The sequence below is a fragment of the Chiloscyllium plagiosum genome, unplaced genomic scaffold (genome assembly GCF_037043375.1).
Source record: "Chiloscyllium plagiosum isolate Xiang-an unplaced genomic scaffold, Cpla_swu_hap1 HiC_scaffold_5, whole genome shotgun sequence".
Lineage (NCBI taxonomy): Eukaryota > Metazoa > Chordata > Chondrichthyes > Orectolobiformes > Hemiscylliidae > Chiloscyllium > Chiloscyllium plagiosum.
The window spans coordinates 12,564,770-12,586,447 of record NW_028270143.1 but is presented as its reverse complement, the minus strand read 5'-3'; the positions used below and the strand labels follow the sequence as shown (position 1 = coordinate 12,586,447).

Below are 21,678 nucleotides of genomic sequence, written 5' to 3'. Positions count from 1 at the left end.
CACGACCTTTGTAACACACCGCTGGTCACAGGCCTCCAATCTGAAAAGCAACCCTCCACCACCACCTTCGACCAGTCTTCTACCTTCAAACCAGTTCTGTATTCCATGATATCTAACCTTGCTAACCAGTCTCCCATGAGGAACCTTGTGGAAAGCCTTACTGAAGGTCGTACAGATCACGTCCACCGCATGTCCTCATCAATCCTCTTTGTTATTTCTTCTTCTCTTAATACATCTATTTAATGAAAATCAATCTATCTCAGATTTAAAATTAAAAGTTGACTCAGCATTACTTTTCATTTTCAAAAGAATTCCAATTTCTACCAACCTTTGTACAGATACATTTCCTGACCTTACTCATTGAAGGCTCAATTTTTATGTCCTTGAGATGACATGTGTCATGTGCAGCATCTTACTGTCTATCACTTTTTCATCCTATGAGCTCTGAAGAAGGGCTTATGCCCGAAAAGTCGGTTCTCCTGCTCCTTGGACGCTGCCTGACCTGCTGCGCTTTTCCAGCAACACATTTTTCAGCTCTGATCTCCAGCATTTGCAGTCCTCACTTTCTCCTATTAATTGAGAGACCCAAGTAATGTTTTGGGGATCCAGATTCAATAATATATATTCTCAATAATATACTCTCCAAGAAGATAACAGATCAATCCTCATAACTTCAGGATTTGGAAAAGGGTCACAGAACCTGAAACATTGACTCCACTTTCTCTCCACAGATGCTGGAAGACCTGCTAACTTTCTCCAGCAATTTCTGTTTTTGTTTCAGGTTTCTACCATCCATCGTACTTTTGTCTTTTTTTCTAGTAAATAACATCTTCTGAAGATGCATTTCGAAAGATCCCGCAAAGTGCACAAGTGCCATCTAGTGGCATGAAGTAAGTACTACGACTACTGAAGGAACAGTTACAGAATCAATTCTTCATATTTTAGCCGTACTTTGTCAGACCTCCACACATCAAACCAAATGAATATTGCGAAAATCATGCACATTATTCAATGCACTCTGAATACCAAAGATTCTAATGTAATGATACGAATTCAATGCAGAGTCTGTTGATGTTTGTTGCTGCATTTATAGAATAACCCAGATCTATATTATTTTTAAATCAGCAGATTAGGCAGCATCTATGGAGAGTAAAACAAAGTTAGCCTTCCAGATAAATGACTCTCCCACAGAAGCAGGGGGAAAAATAAGTACAACAGATTTAAGCAGGGAAACAGGAACAAAGAATAAGAAGGGATAGAAAGCAGCAGAAATAAATGACAAAAGGATGATGATGCTAAATTAAAAGAGGTGATAATGGACAGGATAAAGTGACAAAAGAGAGGTTTGTAAAGGATGCAAATGGCACAGCAGAATTATAACGAACAGCTGCTGTCTGAAAAAAATTGGACAAGTGATTATAATCCACAATTGTTTAACACAAATAGTGTGTTCAGAGGCTGGAAAGTTGCTATAATAAGATGCGTGGATGCTCATCACACTTCTTTTAAAGTTAACAACTGGTAACATAAGACCAGAAGATATAGGAGCAGAATTAGGCCACTCAATCCCATGTGTCTGCTCTGCCATTCAGTCTTGGCTGGTATGTTCCAACCCCATTCTCTTACTATTCTAGAACCTATTTATCTATCTTAAAGACACTCAATGATTTGACCTCCAGATTCTTCTGTGGCAATGAGTTCCACAGATTCACCACCTGCATCTTGAAAAGGCAAATCTGGGCAGGACGTATACACTTAATGGTATGATCCTGGGGCGTGTTGCTGAACAAAGAGACCTTGGAGTGCAGTTTCATAACTCCTTGAAAGTGGAGTCACAGGTAGATAGGATAGTAAAGAAAGCGTTTGGTATGCTTCCCTTTATGGGTCAGTGCATTGAATATAGGAGTTGGGAGGTCATGTTGCGGCTGTACAGGACATTGGTTAGGTCACCATTGGAATACCGCATGCAATTCTGGTCACCCTGCTATAGCAAGAATGTTGTGAAACTGGAAGATTTACAACAGAGAAGATTTACAAGAATGTTGCCAGGGTTGGAGAGTTTGAGCTATAGGGAGAAGCTCAAAAGGCTGGGGATATTTTCCCTGGAGCACCAGAAGCTGAGGGATGACCATACAGAGGTTTATAAAATCATGAAGGGCATGGATAAGGTGAAGTGAACCTGAATGTTAACCTTAAGTGAATCGTCAACTAGGACTCCCAAGTCCCTTTTAACATCAGATTTCCAAAGCTTTTCCCTGGTTAGAAAATATGCCTCTATTCTTCCTACCAAAGTGCATCACCTCACACTTTCCCTCATTTAATGCCATCTGATACTTCTTTGCCCACTGTCGTGGCTGTCTCAGTCCTTCTTCGGGCTCCCCAATTCAATACCAGCTGTCCTTCCACATATCTTTGAGTAATCTGAAAATGTAGTCACAATTCCCTCAGTTCCTTCGACCAGATCGTTAATGTGTAACTCAAATAATTGTGGTTCGAACACAGGCCCCTGCAGAATTCCATGGGACACCAGTTGTCGTCATGAAACAGACCACTTTGTCCCCACTCTTGGCCTTCTGCCAGTCAGCCAATTCTCTATCCATGCCAACACCTTGTCCCTTACACCATAAACTCTAATCTTATTTAGCAGCCTCATGTGCAGCACCTTGTCAAGGCCTTCTGGAAATCCAAATTGAATCTTGAACAGTTGGGCCAATGGGCTGAGGAATGGCAGATGGAATTTAGTTTAGATAAATGTGATGAGTTACATTTGGAAAGGCAAATCAGAGCAGGACTTGTACACTTAATGGCAAGGTCCTGGAGTATTGTTGAAAAAACAAGACACCTTGAAGTACAGATTCATCGTCCATTGAAAGTGGAGTCGCAGGTAGATAAGATAGCCATGAAAGCATTTGGTATGCTTTCCTTTATTGGTCAGTGCAGAAATAGATGAGTTGGGAGGTCATGTTGCTGCTGGACAGGACATTGGTTAGACCACAATTGGAATACTGCATGCAATTCTGCTCTCCATGCTATAGCAAGAATGTTGTGAAACTGGAAAGATTTACAAGGATGTTGCCAGAGTTGGAGGGTTTGAGCTGATAGAGAGAGTTTTAAAAGGCCTATTTTCCCTGGAGCGTCGGAGGCTGAGAGGACACCATAAAAAGGTTATGAGGGGCATGGATACAGTAAATAGGCAAGATCTTTTCCCTGGGGTGGAGGTGTCCAAACTAGAGGGCATAGGTTTAAGATGAGAGGGGAAAAGGGACCGAAGGGAGAACATTTTCATGCAAAGGTGGTGTGTGTTTGAAATGAGCTGCCAGAGGAAGTGTTGGAAGTTGGTACACCTATGATATTTAAAAGGCATCTGGATGGGTATATGAATAGGAAGGGTTTAAGAGGGTTGTGGGCCAAGAGATGGCAAGTGGGACTAGATGTATTGAGGATGTCTGGTTGGCCTGGACAATTTGGACCAAAGGGTCTGTTTCCATACTGTATATCTCAATGACTCTTATGTCTCTGGCTTCTCATTAATTGTCACTACATTGCATGCTTTTTCTTTTGCTTTGATGCTTCCCTTGCCATCCATGGTTTCTTCATCCTCACCTTACCATATTTCCTCTTTCTTGGTTGGATTTCTGCTGACTATCTTGAATTAACCCCAGAAACTCCTGCCATTGCTGTTCTACTTTCTAACCTGCTAGGATTCCCTTCCAATCAACACTGGCCAGCTCTTCCCTCATGTCTTAGTAGTTATCTTTACTCAATTGTAATACTGTTAACATCTGACTCCCTCTCAAACAATAAGTAAATTATATCACATTGTGGTCTCTGCCCCCTGGCTGCTCCTTCACATTAAGCTCCCTAATCAAGTCTGCCTCATTACACATCACCAAATCCAAAAATGCCAGTTCTGTTGTGAGCTCTTACCACAAGCTGCTCCAAAAAACAACCTTCCTGTCTCAGACATAGACCACCTGCATGTTGAAGTGTCCCATGATGACTGTTATCGTGCTTTTCTTACATGCCCTTTCTATCTCCTGATGTATTTTCTGCCCTACATCTTGATTACTGCGCAGCCGCCTGTACATAACGTTTTTCCTTTGCAGTTCCTCAACTCTAATTACACTCAGGGCGGCACGGTAGCTCAGTGGTTAGCACTGTTGCCTCACAGCACCAGGGACCCTGGGTTCAATTCCGCCTCGGGCAACTGTCTGTCTGGAGTTCGCACATTCTCCCCGTGTCTGCGTGGGTTTCCTCCCACAGTCCAAAGATCTGCAGGTTAGGTGAACTGGCCATGCTAAATTGCCCCTAGTGTTAGGTGCATTAGTCAGGGGTAAATGTAGGGGAATGGTTCTGGGTGTGTTACCTGAAACTCTAATTAGGTAGTGGCTCCCATCCATCCTCCCCCCCCTCACCAAAAAAAAGGTTCTGTGTGCCAGATTGGTGAAGCTACTAGGTTTTTTTATCTTTATTTTTCAATAGTCTCTTTGGGGATTTAGAACAGTGGGAATGGAGGTGAGGGCAGTTGAATGTTCCTCCTGCAGAATGTGGGAGGTAAGGGTCACCACGAGTGTTCCTGCTGACCTCATCTGCGGGAAGTGTACCCAACTTCAGCTCCTCGAAAACCACATTAGGGAACTGGGGGCTAGAACTGGATGAACTTCGGATCATTTGGGAGGCGGAGGGGGGTTATTGAGAGGAGTCACAGGGAGGTCGTCACTCCTCAGGTACAAGAAAAAGGCAGATGGGTTATAGTCAGCGGGTGGAAAGGGAACCAGCAGGCAGTGCAGGGATCCCTCATGTCAGTACCCTTCAATAACAGGTATACCGCTGCAGGGGATGATGGGGCACAGGTCTCTGGCACAGAGTCTGTCCCTGTTACTCAGAAGGGAATGGGGAGAGGAGCAGAGTATTAGTTATTGGGGACTCCATACTTAGGGGTACAGATAGGAGGCTCTGTTGGGAACGAGAGAGACTCACGGTTGGCGTGTTGTCTCCCAAATGCCAGGGTTCATGGTGTCTCCAATTGTGTTTTCAGGATCTTTCAAGGGGAGGGGGAGCAGCCCCAAGCTGTGGTCCACATAGGCACGAACAACATAGGTAGGAAAAAGGATGGGGTTTTAAGGCAGAAATTCAGGAAGCTAGGGTGGAAGCCTAGAGGTAGAACAAACAGAGTTGTTATCTCTGGTTTGCTGCCTGTACCATGTGCTTAAGAGGCAAGAAATAGGGAGAGAGAGGAGTTGAACACGTGATTACAGGGATGGTGCAGGAGGGAGGGTTTTGGATTCCTGGACACTTTAGACTCTTTCTGGAGTAGGTGGGACCTCTACAAACAGGATGGACTTCACCTGAACTAGAGGGGTAGCAATATCCTGGGCAGTTAATTTGCTTATGCTCTTCGGGAGGGTGTAAACTGATTCAGCAGGGGGATGGAACCAAATTCTAATTCTAGTGTCCAGGAAGTTGAGAGCAATGAGGTCAGAAATAAGGCTTCAAGGTCACAAGACTGCACCAGCAAGCAAGAAGGTTGATTTAAGGGTGTCTACTTCAACACCAGGAGCATCTGGAATAAGGTGGGTGAACTTGCAGCATTAGTTGGTACCTGGGACTTCGATGTTGTGGCCACTTTGGAGACATGGATAAAGCAGGGACAGGAATGGTTGTTGCAAGTTCCGGGATTTAAATGTTTCAGTAAGAACGAGAAGATGGTAAAAGAGGGGGAGGTGTGGCATTGTTAGTCAAGGACAGTATTACAATGGCAGAAAGGACGTTTGAGAACTCATCTACTGAGGTAAAGGCTGAGGTTAGAAACAGGAAAAGAGAGGTCACCCTGTTGGGAGTTTTCTATAGGCCTCTGAATAGTTCCAGAGATGTAGCGGAAAGGGTAGCAAAGACAATTTGAGAGTAACAGCGGAGTTGTTATGGGAGACTTCAACTTTCCAAATATTGACTGCAAATACTATTGTTCAAGTACTTTACTTGTCCAATGTGTGCAGGTGGGTTTCCTGACACAGTACGTAGACAAGCCAACAAGGGGTGCGGCCACATTGGATTTGGTACTGGGTAATGAACCCGGCCAGGTGTTATATTTGGAGGTAGGTTAGCACGTTGGTGATAGTGACCACAGTTTGGTTATGTTTATTTTAGCGATGGAAAAGGATAGATATATACCGCAGAGCAAGATTTATAGCTGGGGGAAAGGCAATTATGATGCAACTAGCCAAAATTTAGGATGCATAGGATGGGGAAAGAAACTGCAGGGGATGGGCACAGTTGAAATGTGGAGCTTATTCAAGGAACAGCTACTGCATGTCCTTGATAAGTATGTACCTGTCAGGCAGGGAGGGAATGATCAAGTGAAGGAGCCATGATTTACTGAAGAAGTTGAATCTCTTTCAAGAGGAAGATAAAGGCTTATGTTAGGATGAGACATGAAGGCTCAGTTAGTGCACTTGAGAGTTACAGGTGAGCCAGGAAAGACCTGGAGAGAAAACTAAGAAGAGCCAGGAGAGGACATGAGAAGTCATTGGCAGATGGGATCAAGGAAAACCCTAAAGCTTTCTCTCGGTATATCAGGAATAAAAAAATGACTAGAATAAGGGTTATGGCCAATCAAGGACAGTAGTGGGAAGTTGTGCATGGAGTCCAAGGAGGTAGGAGAAGTGCTAAATGAATATTTTTCATCAGTATTCCCATAGGAAAAAGACAATGTTGTTGAGGAGAATACTGAGATACTGGTTATTAGACTAGATGGGATTGAGGTTCACAAGAAGGAGCTGTTAGCAATTCTGGGAAGTGTGAAAATAGATAAATCCCCTGGACCGAATGGGATTTATCTTAGGATACTCTAGGAAGCCAGATAAGAGATTGCAGAGACTTTGGCTTTGACATTAATGTCATCATTGTCGACAGGAATAGTGCCAGAAGACTGGAGGATAGCAAATGTTGTCCCCTTCTTCAAGAAGGGGAGTAGAGACAACCCTGACAATTATAGACCAGTGAACCTTACTTCGGTTGTGGGTAAAGTATTGGAAAAGGTTATAAGAGACAGGATTTATAATCATCTAGAAAGGAATAAGTTGATTAGGGATAGTCAACATGGTTTTGTGAAGGGTAGGTCATGTCTCACAAACCTTATTGAGTTCTTTGAGGAAGTGTTCAAACAGGTGGATAAGGGTAAAGGAGTTAATGTGGTGTAAATGGATTTTAGTAAAGTATTTGATAAGGTTCCCCATAGTAGAGTATTACACAAAATAGAGAGGCATGGGATTGAGGATAATTTAGTGGTTTGGATCAGACATTGGCTGGCTGAAAGAAGACACAGGGTGGTGGTTGATGGGAAATATTCATTCTGGAGCTCAGTTACTAGTGGTGTATCACAAGGATCCGTTTTGGGGCCACTGCTGTTTGTTATTTTCCTAACTGACCTGGATGAGGGCGTAGACGGATGGTTTAGTAAATTTGTGGATGACACGAATGTCGATGGAGTTGTGGATAGTGCTGAAAGATGCTGCAGGTTACAGAGGGACACAGATAAGCTGCAGAGGTGGCAAATAAAGTTTAATGTGGAAAAGTGTGAGGTAGTTCACTTTGGAAGGAGCAACAGGAACAAAGAGTACTGGGCTAATGGTAAGATTCTTGGTAGTGTAGATGAGCAGAGAGATCTTGGTATGCATGTACATAGATCCTTGAAAGTTGCCACCCAGGTTGATAGGGTTGTTGAGAAGGCTGAGTGTTTTAGCTTTTATTGATAGAGGGATTAAGTTTCAGAGCCACGAGGTCATGCTGCAGCTGTACAAAATTCTGGTGCGGCTTCACTTGGAGTATTGCATACATTTCTGTACACCACATTATAGGAAGGATGTGGAAGCTTTGGAAAGGTGCAGAAGAGATTTACTAGGATGTTGCCTGGTATGGAGGGAAAGTCTTGAGGAAAGGCTGAGGGACTTGAGGCTGTTTTCGTTCGAGAGAAGGAGGTTAAGGGGTGACTTAATAGAGACATATAAGATAATCAGAGGGTTGGATAGGGCAGTAAGAGCCTTTTTCCTTGGATGGTGATGGCTCGCACGAGGGGTTGTATCTTTAAATTGAGGGCTGATAGATGTAGGACAGATGTCAGAGGTAGTTTCCTTACTCAGAGAGTAGTAGGAGAGTGGAATGCCCTGCCTGCAACAATAGTAAACTCGCCAACTTTAAGGGTATTTAAATGATCATTGTATAAACATATGGATGAAAATGGAAAGTGTAGGTTAGATGGGCTTCAGATTGGTTCCACAGGCCGGTGAAACATCGAGAGCCGAAGGGCCTGTACTGCGCTGTAATGTTCTACATTCTATGCCGTCTACTTCTGGACTCACCCACTCTCGGTAAAAGACCTTGGATATTCACCCTCTCCATGACCCTGATGATTTTATAAACCTCATCCGTCAGCCTCCAACACTCCAGGGAAAAAAGCCCCAGCCTATTCAGCCTCTCCCTGTAACGCAAATCCTCCAGTCCCAGCAACATCCTCGGAAATTTTTTCTGCACCTCCTCAGGTTTAACAACCTCCTGCGTGTAGAAGGTCGACCAGAATTGTGCACAGTATTTTAAAACCGGCTTTACCAATGTCCTGTGTATCCCAGCATGACATCTCAACTCCTATACTCAATGAAGTTCGAGGGGTCTCACAATCTATATTGAACTTGATCATTTGTGCATGATGACAGAAAGCAGCAGCAACTATACGACAAAGAAGAGGAAATGGTTGTAAGGGCAATAACACTTAAGGATGTGAGTGAAAGCAGAAATAGGTGCAGTGAAGTGTTGCTTTCTGACCTGACAGCAAGCAAGGGAGGGTCTGAAACTCCAAGAAAATCTCTGGCATCAAAGCAATGTTCAGGAGGTTTTAACCTCGGCAGTCCTGATGAGATTTTTTTGTCTGCACTGCAGTCAAATCATATGGTTAGTAATTGTGGAATTTACTTCCTTTCTCTTGTCATGCTATTCCTATAATGAAGCTTCTCTGTGCACCCAATACCAATCAAAAAGGAAGAAGACTTCCTCCTTGTTGTTAACTTAATCTGGGATTATCTTCACCTTTACTAAGTGTCTGGAGGCTCCAAATGAAGTCATCCTAGCTGCTGCTTCAGTACATCATTGCCTTCTTTATTGAAATTTGCAATTCCCTTTGAAGTATTTCAGTCTGTTAACAAGAAGTGCCTGTGAATCAAGATTTCCCAACAGTCCAATCAGTAAATTGTTAAACTGGAGTACAATTAGCATGAGCAGCACAGCAATTTAAATTTGGTTAAGCCACACTGAAATTTGCACAGGTCCCATTCTGATTCTTTCCTGCTTTCCTACAATCCACCCAATTTCTACTTTGTAGAAAAATTGACTCCAAAATGTTTACTGTACGTGGTTAAAGGATAGAATTAAGTACATTTATCATTATTTATTGACTGATAATTTCCTGTTAATGAGTCCTAATATTCTTCTGCCTCCAATACCTGGCATGAATGTGTTTTCTCACCAAAATCCTCTGAGGAAACTTGTTTGAATTAAAGAAGGGAGCTCCCACAGTGGGATGACAGGCAAGTCTGACTGCCTGAGACTATGGTCCAAGTTTCCCAATTCGCACTCCAACCACTACAGATGTGAAATTAACTCATTTTGCAAGTTATAACACCAGGGAAGGTCTTCTTCCTTTACGAACCTGTAGCAGTATGCTCAGGTTAGCAATGCAATGATATATAATTGACTAATCAATATACTGACTCCTTCAGAAGAATTCCAATCAACTTGAGAAATTTCTGTTCCTTCTAACAATATGATTTCTATTTGTTTTTGATTTATTTACTTTTAGGGCTAGCTCATTCCCTTGTGTTTGACAGGTTTTACATAACATTACATTTCACTTCCTGTGTGTGGTTACTGTATTTTTTACCCCTTCATCTTATTCTGTTATTATTTAAATTCTTGTCATCTGTAATCTGATCATCACTTCAGAGGAAACGTCTATGCTTGAAATTTTGACTTTTATTCTCTCCACAGGTGAGTGTTTCCAGCGTCTTTTATTTCTTTTTCTTAATAATACCTTCGCCATCGCCAGATAACGTTACAATTAAACAATAGATTATACCTAATTGGAAAGTTCCTGATTCTCTGCCCAGACACACTGGATTACATGGACTGCTATACATTGAATACTATATAGTATTGAAAACTATGATTAGGGTCACTAATCCAAAAGAAACCAATGGATATTTCTCTGTCAGGGAATCCATAGAGTTTATGTCCAAAGCTAGGAAAATATTCCCAAATATATCTTTACTCCCTCTAAATCTCTGTACTCCTCTCTCTTGAGATGCATTTTCTGTGACTTTACAGAGGAGAGTAAGGAAATAGTGAAGAAGCAAAGTGGTTAATTTGCAACTGTTTTCACAGGAGAAGATACAGAAAATCTCTCAGAAGTACTCGGAGACCAGGAGACCTGTATAACTGAACAGCTAAAAGAATTAGTATTAATAAAGAAGGCAATGTTAAAAAAAAAAGGATTAACATTTGCTTAGTCTTCTGGACCAAATGAAGTTCATCCTAGAGCATTAAAGGATGGAGCAATATAATGGAATACATTAGTGGTTATTTTCAATCATTCTATAGATTCTGTAAACGTTCTTTCAAATATGAAGGCATCAAATGTAACTCTATTATTTAAGGGTGGAAGGGAGAGAGTGTGGAAAAATATACACCTGTTAGTTTGTCACTCCATGAGAAAATGTTAGAATCTGAGTAAAGGGTGTGATAAATGAACTTTTAGAAAAAAGGGAAATCTTGTTTGACAAACCTTTTGCAGTTTTTGAGGATGTTACATGGAGCATTGTAAAGGAGAACCAATGGAGTGATGTATTTGGGTTTTCATAAGGCTTATGATGAGGTCCTATGAAAGAGATTAAGAAAACAGAAGGCTATATAGAATAATGGGTTAGGTACTGATATGGACTGAGAATTTGTTAATAGACATCAAATACAATGTAGGTATAAGTAGATCACTCTCAGGATGGAAGGGTGTTACTAATGGGGTATCGCAATGATCAGTGTTAGTTCACAACAGTTCGTAATTCAAATAAATGATATCGACATGGGGACCAATGCAATATTTCCAAATTTACTAATGACATCAAACTCGGTGGAAATACAAGTTATGAGGAGGGTGCAAGGAGGTTTAAAGAGAATTTGATCAGGCTGAGTGGCTTGAAAATGGCAGATAGTACATGATGCAAATCAGTGTGATATTAACACTTTGGCAGAAAAAAAAACAGAAAGAATATTTTTAAACAAGCAATCAGAAAGGCAATTATATTTTGGGTCCATTTAAGGTGGAATTTGGCACAGGGATAAAGATATCTTGCTGCATTTGCATATAGCCTCGATGAGACATCATCTGGATTATTATGTACAGTTGTGGTCTCCTGATCTAAGGAAGGATATACTTGCCAAAGAGTGAGTGCAACAGAGTTCACCAGATTAATCCTTGGCGTGGCTGATTTGTATTACAAGAAGCTATTGGAGAATTTAGATCTGTATGTTCCAGATTTTCAAAGGATAAGAGGCGACCCCATTGACATTTACAACATTCTTACAGGGTGGGGACTCTAGAACCAAGGAAGATAATCTTAGGATAAGCCCAGGTCTTTTAGGACTGAGATGAGGAGAAATTTCTCCACGAAGAGAGTGATGAATGTTTGAAATCCTGTACCGTGGCTGTGGAAGCGCAATCATTAAGCAAGTGATTTGATTTATTATTGTCTCATGTACTGAGATACAGTGAAAAGTAATGTTTTGTGTGCTACTCAGACAGATCATATCAAACATAAGTACATCAGGATAATAGAAGTGAATGCAGAATATAATGTTCTGCTACTGATAAGGCGCAGAAAGAGATCAACTTTAATATTTGAGAGGTCCATTCAAAAGTCTGACAACAGTGAGGAAGAGGCAGCTATTGAATCTGTTGGTATGTATTTTCAAACATTTGTAACTTCAGCTCAATGAAAGAGGGTGGATGAGAGTATAACTAGGTTGGGAGAGGTATTTGATTATTCTGCTGCCTTAGGAAAGCAGCCAGTAAGTATAGATGGAGTCGATAGATGGAAGGCTGGTTTGTGTGATGGACTGGGCTATATTCACAACACTTTCTTGTGGTCTTGGGCAGAGAAGTTGTCATACCAAGCTGTGGTGCATCCAGATAGGACTAATGACATTATGGAGACTGTGTAGGAAAATGGCAATGAGAAGGTGATCAATCATGACCGAGAATGGCAGTGCATGCTCACTGGGCTAAATGACTTCCTTCTATTCATGTGTCCCTCTACTTACAGAGACAGAAATATATAAAGACAATAAGAACACGTGACAGTGAAACAAACAGAATAATGATTTTTAAAAGAGAGATAAGGAGCCCTGAAAGAATTACACTTTTGTGTGTGTGTGAGAGAGACCGTGGGAGAGCGAGAGTATGAGAGCGAGAGACGGGGTGCGTGTCAGACTGTCCCTGTTCAACGAAATTAGTTCTTTATCTGGTTATCCATAAAAGTAAGGAGGATGCATGCCACAGAATTCAGACTATAGCAAGAACCTGCACATGGATTCTTTTAACATAGCAAGAACTGCAGCTACTACACATTTCCAGCTGATCAGGAGACGCTCCTGCTCTTACCCCAGGCGAAATTGAGGACTGCAGATGCTGGGGAGTCAGAGTCAAGAGTGTGGTGCTGGAAAAGCACAGCAGGTCAAGCAGCATTCGAGGAGCAGGAAAATTAACATTTCGGGCAAAAGCCCTTCATCTCCTGCTCTTACTGCCTGCCATATTCATATTGCAAGGATTTCCACTTTACAATTTTCTGGGCTCAATAATGAGTTTAACACCTTCAAGTTGTGAACCCATCTTCTCCCTTTTAGCTTTGGTTGTCACCAAGTCCTCTCTCCCCTTAAACCACTCCTGTTGTTCTTTCCATTCCGGCAGTTAGACACACCATTGTTCTGCCACTCTCACTTAATCTGAACTACTAACATCCTTTCTATCCCAGCACTCCAACCATCCCTCCACTATTGCATAAATGCTGTCCCCTCCACACTTCACATCAGCTCTCATGAAGAGTTATTTGGACTCGAAACGTTAGCTTGCTTTCTCACCAAGGATGCTGCCTGACCAGCTGTGACCTCCAACGTTTTTTTTTATTTTCACTTGATAATTGCCCTTGTTGGCCACATTGTGAATGCACTTTTCATGGCCATCAAGTTCCAGAGGGCAATTCTGGTTCAGTAGTACTCCAATTCCTTTGAAAATTAGTTGGATAACTATGACAATGGTAGGCACGCATCAATGTCAGAAAGATGAATGTGCTATCTGAATAGTGTACCCAAATTTCTATGGGCGATGGATACTCAAGAGATTGAGCTCTAAATGACCAAGCAATCGGAACAAAGAGGCTCCACTCGGTCCATTACAGCTGTGCTGGCTTTTTTTGAACCAATTACAGTACATTACTCCCAGGGCTCTTTGCACACAGACCTGCAACTGTTGCTGTTTCAGGAAATCCCTGATAAAAATGGGAACGGAATGGGTTGCACCAAATCTTCCAGCCAGTGCATCCCACGTCAGAACAAAAGGTTCTGTAAATATATTTTGCTCAATCTCTCTTCTGATTCTTTTGTCACTTCCGTTAAACGTGTGTCTCGATAGTTGACCCCAGTCCACTCGAAACTGTTCCTCCTAACGTATTATTTCTATTTTCTACGTTGAACGCCTAGCTATTGAGTCATCCCTTAAACCTTTCTGCCCTAAGAACAGCCCTAAGTCTTCGGTCTCTCCGAATCAAAGAAGTCCCTCGCCTCTGGAACAAATCTCCACGGCATCTTATCCCAAAGGCTGGGCATCCATCTGTTATGCTCAGAATTGAATCGAGATCTATCGAATGATTGAATTGTTAGTTTTTCTCCCCCCACCCACAAAAAAAAAGTAATTACGAGAGAAACAAACAACTTGGGGCCAAATTTCTCAAGAAGCGGGATATTAGATGCCCGGCCCTCTTGCCAAAAGCAGAAACAAACTCAAGACACCGTGCTGTGATAGCTGAGTCCTTTAGAACCAAAAGACTTGAGGTTCCTGACCAACCTTGACCTCTTTTCTATTCTCTGCAGGAGACAGGGGTTGAGAGACTCTGCTCCTGAGCGACGGGATTCCGGCGTTGGCCGCACGGATGCTCCTCCGGTGTCCGCGACCCTCCTCCACTGCCGGCTCTTGCATTGCTGGCTCCCACTGACTGTCCGAAGGCAAGCCGGGACGGTCAGCGGCGGCTCATCTCCCTGGCACCAAGTTGAATTCGGTCCTTTGGTTTGAGCTCGGGTTTTTGCTTCCTCTTGCACGGCGTTGGAGCAAGCTCGTTGTTCCTCAACTCCCAACCCCCCTCCTCCTCCTCCTCCTCCTCCTGCTTCGTGTCGTTCCACTTTACCGCACCTCGGAAAACCTGGCCGGACAACAGGATTAGTTTCCAGGCAACAGCCGCTCTGCAGGGGGGGGGGGGTCGGAGGGAGGGAAATCCCGGCCGCGGGAAAGCGACAAAATTGACATGCAACTTCCAGCACCGCGCTGCGCTTAAAACTTTTATTTCCCAAATAAAACAGGTGGAACTGTCTCATGGCGGAACAAATTACTGCAGATGCTGCAATCGGAACTGCACTGCTTTGCCTCACAGCGCCAGGTTCGATTCCAGCCCCGGCTGACTTTCTGTGTGGAGTTTGCACATTCTCCCCATGAGTTTCCCTTCCCCTCCCCTCCCCCACCAGCCAAAGATGTGCAGGTCAGGTGAACTGGCCATATTAAATTTTCCCATAGTGTTCAGGAATGTATAGGTTTGTTGCATTAGTCAGGGGTTAAATGTATGGGAATTGGGGAATGGGTTTGGGTGGGATACTAAGGGCTTTTGCCCGAAACGTCGATTTTGCCTGTCCTCGGATGCTGCCTGAACTGCTGTGCTCTTCCAGCACCACTGATCCAGAATCTGGTTTCCAGCATCTGCAGTCATTGTTTTTACCTACTATTCAGAGGGTCAGTGTGAACCTGTCGTGCAGAAGGGGCCTGTTTCCACACTGTCGGGATTTTATGAAATGCTGGAGATCACAGCGCTGTCAGATAGCATGCTTGGAGAGAGAGTAAGCTCACATTTCCAGTCTGGATGACTCTGTTCACCAGAGCTGAAGTGAAGTGTGGAGGGGCAACATTTATGCTATAGTTTGGCGTGGGGGTGGGGTATTGAGTAATGTTGGAGAAAAGATGTTGACAGTTCAGATTAAGTGATCGGAATGTGACAATGACGTGTCTCCAGCCAGACTTGAAAGGGGAGTTGGGGGGAGGGGAGGACATGATAAAGCTAAAAGAAAGGGAAGAACTGGTTTACAATTTAAACATCTTGAACTCAATGTTAAATCCAGAAGCTGTAAAGTGCCTAGCCTGAAGATGAGAAGTTGTTCCTCCAGTTTTGCGCTGTGTTTCATTGGAACACTGCAGCATGCCGAGGGCAGACACGTGGGCATGTGAGTAGGCCGACTGTGTTAAAATGATCAGTTACAGGAAGGTCGGCTTGTGCACAGACCATAAGTGTTCACTCAAAATGGGCACCCAATCTGTGTTTGGTGTATCCAATGTAGAATAAGCCACATTCGGTGCAGCGAGTATAATATACAAGATTGGAGGAGGTACAGGTGAAATGCTGCTTCACTTGGAAAGATTGTTTACGGCCTTGAATGATGAACAGGGAGTAGGCGAAGGGAATAAAATGTCCACTGCCATCCATTACAAAGCCATAGACTGCCATAGCTACCTTCGTTACAGCTCATTACACCCTAAGTCCTGCAAGGACTCCATTGCATTCTCCCAGTTCCTTCGCCTATGTCAAATCTGTTTGGATGATGTCACCTTCCAAAACTGCTGCTGACATGGCTTGCTTCTTCCATAGCTGTGCTTTCCCATCCACTGTGGTTGACAAGGCCCTTTAACCACATCCGACCTATCACCTGTGCTTCCACCCTTGCAGAGTGAAAGGGACAGATGTTGCATCTTCTGCAGTTGCATAAGAAGGTGGGGGTGTTTGTGGTTGTAGAATGGACTGGGGTGTCTCAAAGGGAACAATCCCTGTGGAATGCAGGAGTGAGGTGAAGATGTGTTTGGTGGTGGTGTTCCACTGCAGTTAGCTGAAATGGCGGAGAATGATCCTTTGAATGCGAAGACTGGTGGGATGAAAAGTGAGGACAAGGGGAACCCAATCACACTGTTGTGAGTGATGGGAAGGGGGCAAGGGCAGTTGCACCAGGATGGGTCGGATGCGACTGAGGGCCTTGTCAGCCACAGTCAGTGGGAAACCAATCATGGAAGAAGCAAGCCATGTCAGCAGTGCTGTTTTGGAGGGTGACAACATCCAAACAGATGTGACATAGACAAAGGAACTGGGAGAATAGGATGAAATCCTTGCAGGGTGTGGGGTGTGACGAGCTGTAGTGAAGGTAGCTATGGTTGGCTTTGCAGTGGATGGCAGTGGACAGTTTATTATCCAAAAAGGAGACAGAGAGGTCAGGGAAAGGAAGGGAGATGTTGGAAATGGATGATGTGAAATTTATAAAGGGGTGGAAATTGGAGGCAAAATGAATGTAGTTTTCAAGGTTCTGACAGGAACATGAAGTGGCACCGAAACAGTCATCAATGTACTGAGTAAAAGGCTGTGGGAGGGAGCCAGTGTAGGTCAAGAACAAGGATTGTTCCACATACCTCATAGAGAAACAGGCATAACTGGGACCCATGCTGGCACCCATAGCCACTCCTTTGACTTGGCAGAGGTGAGTTTAACTAAAGGAGAAATTGTTCAGTGAGAGAACAAGTTCATCAAGGCAGAGAAGAGTGGTGGGGGATGGGTATTGTTAAGGCCTTTGGTCGAGGAAGAAGCTGAAACTCTCAGACCATCCTGGTGGGTAATGGAGTAATAGAGGGATTGGGCATCCATGGTGAACAGGAGGCAGATAGGGCCAGGGAACTCGAAATTGTCAATATTTTTGTTGCCTCATTATAGGAAGGATGTGGAAGCTTTAGAGAGGGTGCAGAGGAGATTTGAGTCAAGAGTGTAAGGCTGGAAAAGCACAGCAAGTCAGGCAGCATCCAAGGAGTAGGAAAATCAACGTTTTGGGCATAAGCCCTCCATCAGAAATTAGGCTTGTGGGCCGAGGGGGGGTCTGAGAGTTAAATGGGAGTGGTGTGTGGCTGGAGGGAAGATAGCTGGGAATGTGATTGATGGATGAAGGTGGGGGTGAAAGTAATAGGTTGGAGAGGAGGATGGAGCAGATAGGTGGGAACCAAGATGGACAGGGAGAAAGTGAGGATTGCAGATGCTGGAGATCAGAGTCAAGTGTGTGTTGCTGGAAAAGCACAGCAGCTCAGGCAGCATCTGAGGAGCAGGCGAATCGACGTTTCAGACAAAAGCCCTTCATCAGGAATGAGGCTCATGAGCTAAGGGGGTAAATAGATAAATGGGAGGGGGGGTGGGGCTGTGGGGAAGGTAGCTGAGAGTGCAATAGGTTGATGAAGGTAGGGGTAATGGTGATAGGTCAGAGAGGAGGGATGAGTGGACAGGTGGGAAGAAAGATGGACAGATAGGACAGGTCATTAGGGTGATGCCGAGTTGGAAGGTTGGGTCTGGGATAAGGTGGGGAGTCCACATTGATCTCGTGTGGTTGCAGGGTCCCAAGGTGGAAGATGAGGTGTTCGGGTGGTGAAGGTTTGGTGATGGGGGAAGCCCAGGACCTGCATGTCCTTGGCGGAGTGGGCGCGGGGGGGCGCTAGTTAAAGAGTTCAACCACGGGGCAGTGGGATTGGTTTGTGCGGGTGTCCCTGAGTTGTTCTCTAAAACAATCTGCAAGATGGCATCCTGTCTCCCTGATGTGGAGGAGACCACATCGGGTGCAACGGATACAGTAGATGATGTGTGTGGGAGTACAGGTACATTTCTGTCGGTTGTAGAAGAATCCTTTGGGGCCTAGGACGTAGGTGAGGGAGGATGTGTGGGCACAGGTTTTGCACTTCTTGCGGAGATTTACCAGGATGCTGCCTGGACTGGAGAGCAAGTATTATGAAGAAAGGTTGAGGGAGCTAGGGCTTTTCTCATTGGAGTGAAGAAGGATGACAGGTGACTTCATAGAGATGTACAAGATGGTGAGAGGCATAGATAGAGTAGATAGCCATGGACTTTTCCCAGGGCGGAAATGGCTACCATGAGGGGGCATAATTTTAAGGTGATTTGAGGAAGGTTGAGGGAAGATGTCAGAGATAGCTTCTTTACACGGAGAATGGTGGGTGTGTGGAATGCACTGCCAGCAGTGATAGTAAGGTCAAATACATTAGGGGTTTTAAGTGACTCTTGGATAGGCACATGGATGAAAGTAAAATGTAGGGTATGTAGGTTAGTTTGATCTTAGAGTAAGATAAAGGTTAGGCACAACATCAAGGGCCAAAGAGCCTGTACTGTGCTGTACTGTTCTATGTTCTATGGTGGAGGGCATCAGAGGAATCTCAGGTATAGGTGGGCAAGGTCTGGACAAGTGGAGAGAGGATGGAGTCAAGGTAGGAGGAAATTAGCTCAATGGGGCAGGAACAGGCTAATATGATTAGTCTACCGGGACAGTTTGGTTTGTGGATTTTGGGAAGGAGGTAGAATTGGGCTGTCCAGGGTTGGGAAACTACTAGGTTGGAGGTATTGGTGGGAAGATCTCCGGAGGTAATGAGGTCAGTGACAGCCTTGGCAACAATGGATTGATGTTCGGATGTGGGGTCATGGTCCGGGGAGAGGTAGGAAGAAGTGTCTGAGAGTTGGCGTTGAGCCTCATCAAAGTAAAGATTAGTATGCCAGACTACAACAGCACCACCTTCGTCAGCCAGTTTGATAACAAAGTTAAGGTTGGACCGAAGAGAGCGAAGTGCTGCAGTTTCAGAAGGGGAAAGGTTACAATGGGTGAGAGGGGCAGAGAAATGGAGACAGCTGATGTCACCTCAGCAGTTTTCAATGAAACGATCAAGGGCAGGCAAGGGGAAGGGGACCAAGTGGAGGGTGAATACTGGAGGCAGATAAAGGGAACAGTGGAACAAGGATGGGAATCCTGCCTGAGAAAGTGAGTGCAGAGACAGAGGTGGCAGAATAAACAGTTCAACATCATGATGAGTCCAAAATTCATTCAGGTGGAGGCATTAAGGATAAGAAGCAGAATCCTTTGCCGAAGTCAGTACGTTCAGATTAGATTCCCCTACAGTGTGGAAACAGGCCTTTCGGCCTAACCACGTCCACACCGACCCTCTGAAGAGCAAACCACCCAGACCCATTTCCCTCTGACTAATGCACCTAACACTACGGGTAATTTAGCATGGCCAATTCACCTAACCTGCACATCTTTAGATTGTGGGAGCAAACCAGAACACCCAGAGGAAACCCACGCAGGCACGGGGAGAATATGCAAACTCCATACAGACAGTCGCCCGAGACTGGAATCGAACCTGGGTCCCTGGCGCTCTGAGGGAGCAGTGCTAACCACTGCGCACCATGCCGCCCAAACTCAGAGAACGTAAGGTCAGGAGGGATGGTGAACACATGGCAAGTCTTTCCGTAAAGACCACTCTCTCCATGACTCCCTCGTCAGATCCACACCCCCCACCAACCCAACCTCCACTCCTGGTACCTTCCCCTGCAACCGCAGGAGGTGCAAGACTTGCGCCCACACCTCCCCCCTCATCTCCCTCTAAGGCCCCAAAGGAAACTTCCATATCCGCCACAGATTCACCTGCACCTCCACACACATCATCTATTGCATCCTCTGCACCTGATGTGGCCTCCTCTATATTGGGGAGACAGGCCGGCTACTTGCGGAGCGTTTCAGAGAACACCTCTGGGACACCCGGACCAACCAACCCAACCACCCTGTGACTCAACACTTTAACTCCCCCTCCCACTCCACCAAGGATATGCAGGTCTTTGGACTCCTCCATCGCCAGACCACAACAAAACGACGGCTGGAGGAAGAACGCCTCATCTTCCACCTAGGAACCCTCCAACCACAAGGGATGAACTCGGATTTCACCAGTTTCCTCATTCCCCCTCCCCCCACCTTGTCTCAGTCAAATCCATCAAATTCAGCACCGCCTTCCTAACCTGCAATCTTCTTCCTGATCTCTCCGCCCCTACCCCAGTCTGACCTATCACCCTCACCTTGACCTCTTTCCACCTATCACACTTCCGACGCCCCTCCCCCAAGTCCCTCCTCCCTACCTTTTATCTTAGCCTGCTGGACAAACTTTCCTCATTCCTGAAGAAGGGCTTATGCCCGAAACGTCGATTCTCCTATTCCCTGGATGCTGCCTGACCTGCTGCGCTTTTCCAGCAACACATTTTCAGCTGGAGATACTTATCCCTATGTAAATTGCACTGCCAACTGTGAGAGACATTTCCTTAACCTGCTCCCAATTGTTTCTCTGCTAATTAGAAGGCATTTTTTTGCATGTGGGTGTTAAAGTGGCTGTTAAAAAGGCAATGATTGTGCATATCCTTGCCCCTGTCCACACTCAAGAAGAATTACAACATTGTTTTGGAGAAACAGCGTTTGAAATGTAAACATTCTTAACACTTAATAAAGATCAATGACGTTTCAGTGCAGCAGAATTGTTGTGAACAAAGCATTGTTGAAGGAACAGGTGAGTATTGGACTTAGTCTCTCACTGCCTACATTGTTCTTATGTTACAATCCCTGCGGTCTGCAGCTCTGGTGACACCTGAATATCATGAGTCTCATATCTACTGAATTGCCGGGACCAACCCTGCTGCAACCTAAACCACCAGTTAGTGGTTTCATTGCTACCAGCTTTAATTTCTCACCTCCTATCCTGTTTTGTGGTTGCTAATACAAAGTTCATTTAGTATTCATCGGCCACAATTATCTCCTGCATTTTTTTCAACGCTTTGACTATCATGAGGGTCGAGAGGTGGATAGTGGGGAGTGCACCATTGACCATCCTGGGGGGACCAATGACTAGAAACTCAACTGGACTTGACATATGAATAGAATGGTTACAAGAGCTGGTCAGAGACTATGAATACTGCAGCAAGTAACTCACCTCCTGACTCTCCAAAGTCTGTCAGCTATCTACAAATAACTGGAGAAATCAGAAAGTAAACTAAGTTGGGGAGTAGGGGGAAAACATTTCCATTGTCCTCTCTTTGGAAATACTTCAAATTCACACCATTACTTTTCGAGACCACATCGGAAAAAATCAATGCCCCATCTTCAAAAATAATTTTGCGGAAAATATTGTTGCAAAATGTGCAGAAATTGCATGAAAACCTATAGAGATTATATAAGTGAGTTCTTATATGAAGAATAACATTTATCAGAATGATCTAGGATCTAAATCTAGATACAGTAAAATAATTTGGTATCTAATGCACTGTTTGATTTTCCTGCTTGGTTAACAAATTACATGCGAGTTTCCAGCACAGAAACAGACCCGTCAGTCCAATTGTCCACGCCAACCAGATATCCTGAGTAAATCTAGTCCCATTTGCCAGCACTTGGCCCATATCCCTCCAAACCCTTCCTATTCATATACCCATC

At 44.4% G+C, this 21,678-nt stretch overlaps 1 protein-coding gene across 2 annotated transcripts in view; it reads right to left on the bottom strand.

Moving 5' to 3' along the window:
• dnah5 (dynein, axonemal, heavy chain 5) overlaps positions 1-14,404 on the bottom strand; it is a 343,383-nt gene extending 328,979 nt beyond the window's left edge. The window contains exon 1 of one of the 2 annotated variants that reach the window (XM_043689617.2): positions 14,159-14,404. In XM_043689617.2, coding sequence (XP_043545552.2) covers positions 14,159-14,290 — 132 coding nt within the window. In that variant the 5' untranslated portion in view covers positions 14,291-14,404. The remainder of the gene's footprint in view (positions 1-14,158) is intronic. The other variant, XM_087987009.1, reaches the window with a different exon arrangement.
• Positions 14,405-21,678: the final 7,274 nt, after the last annotated feature.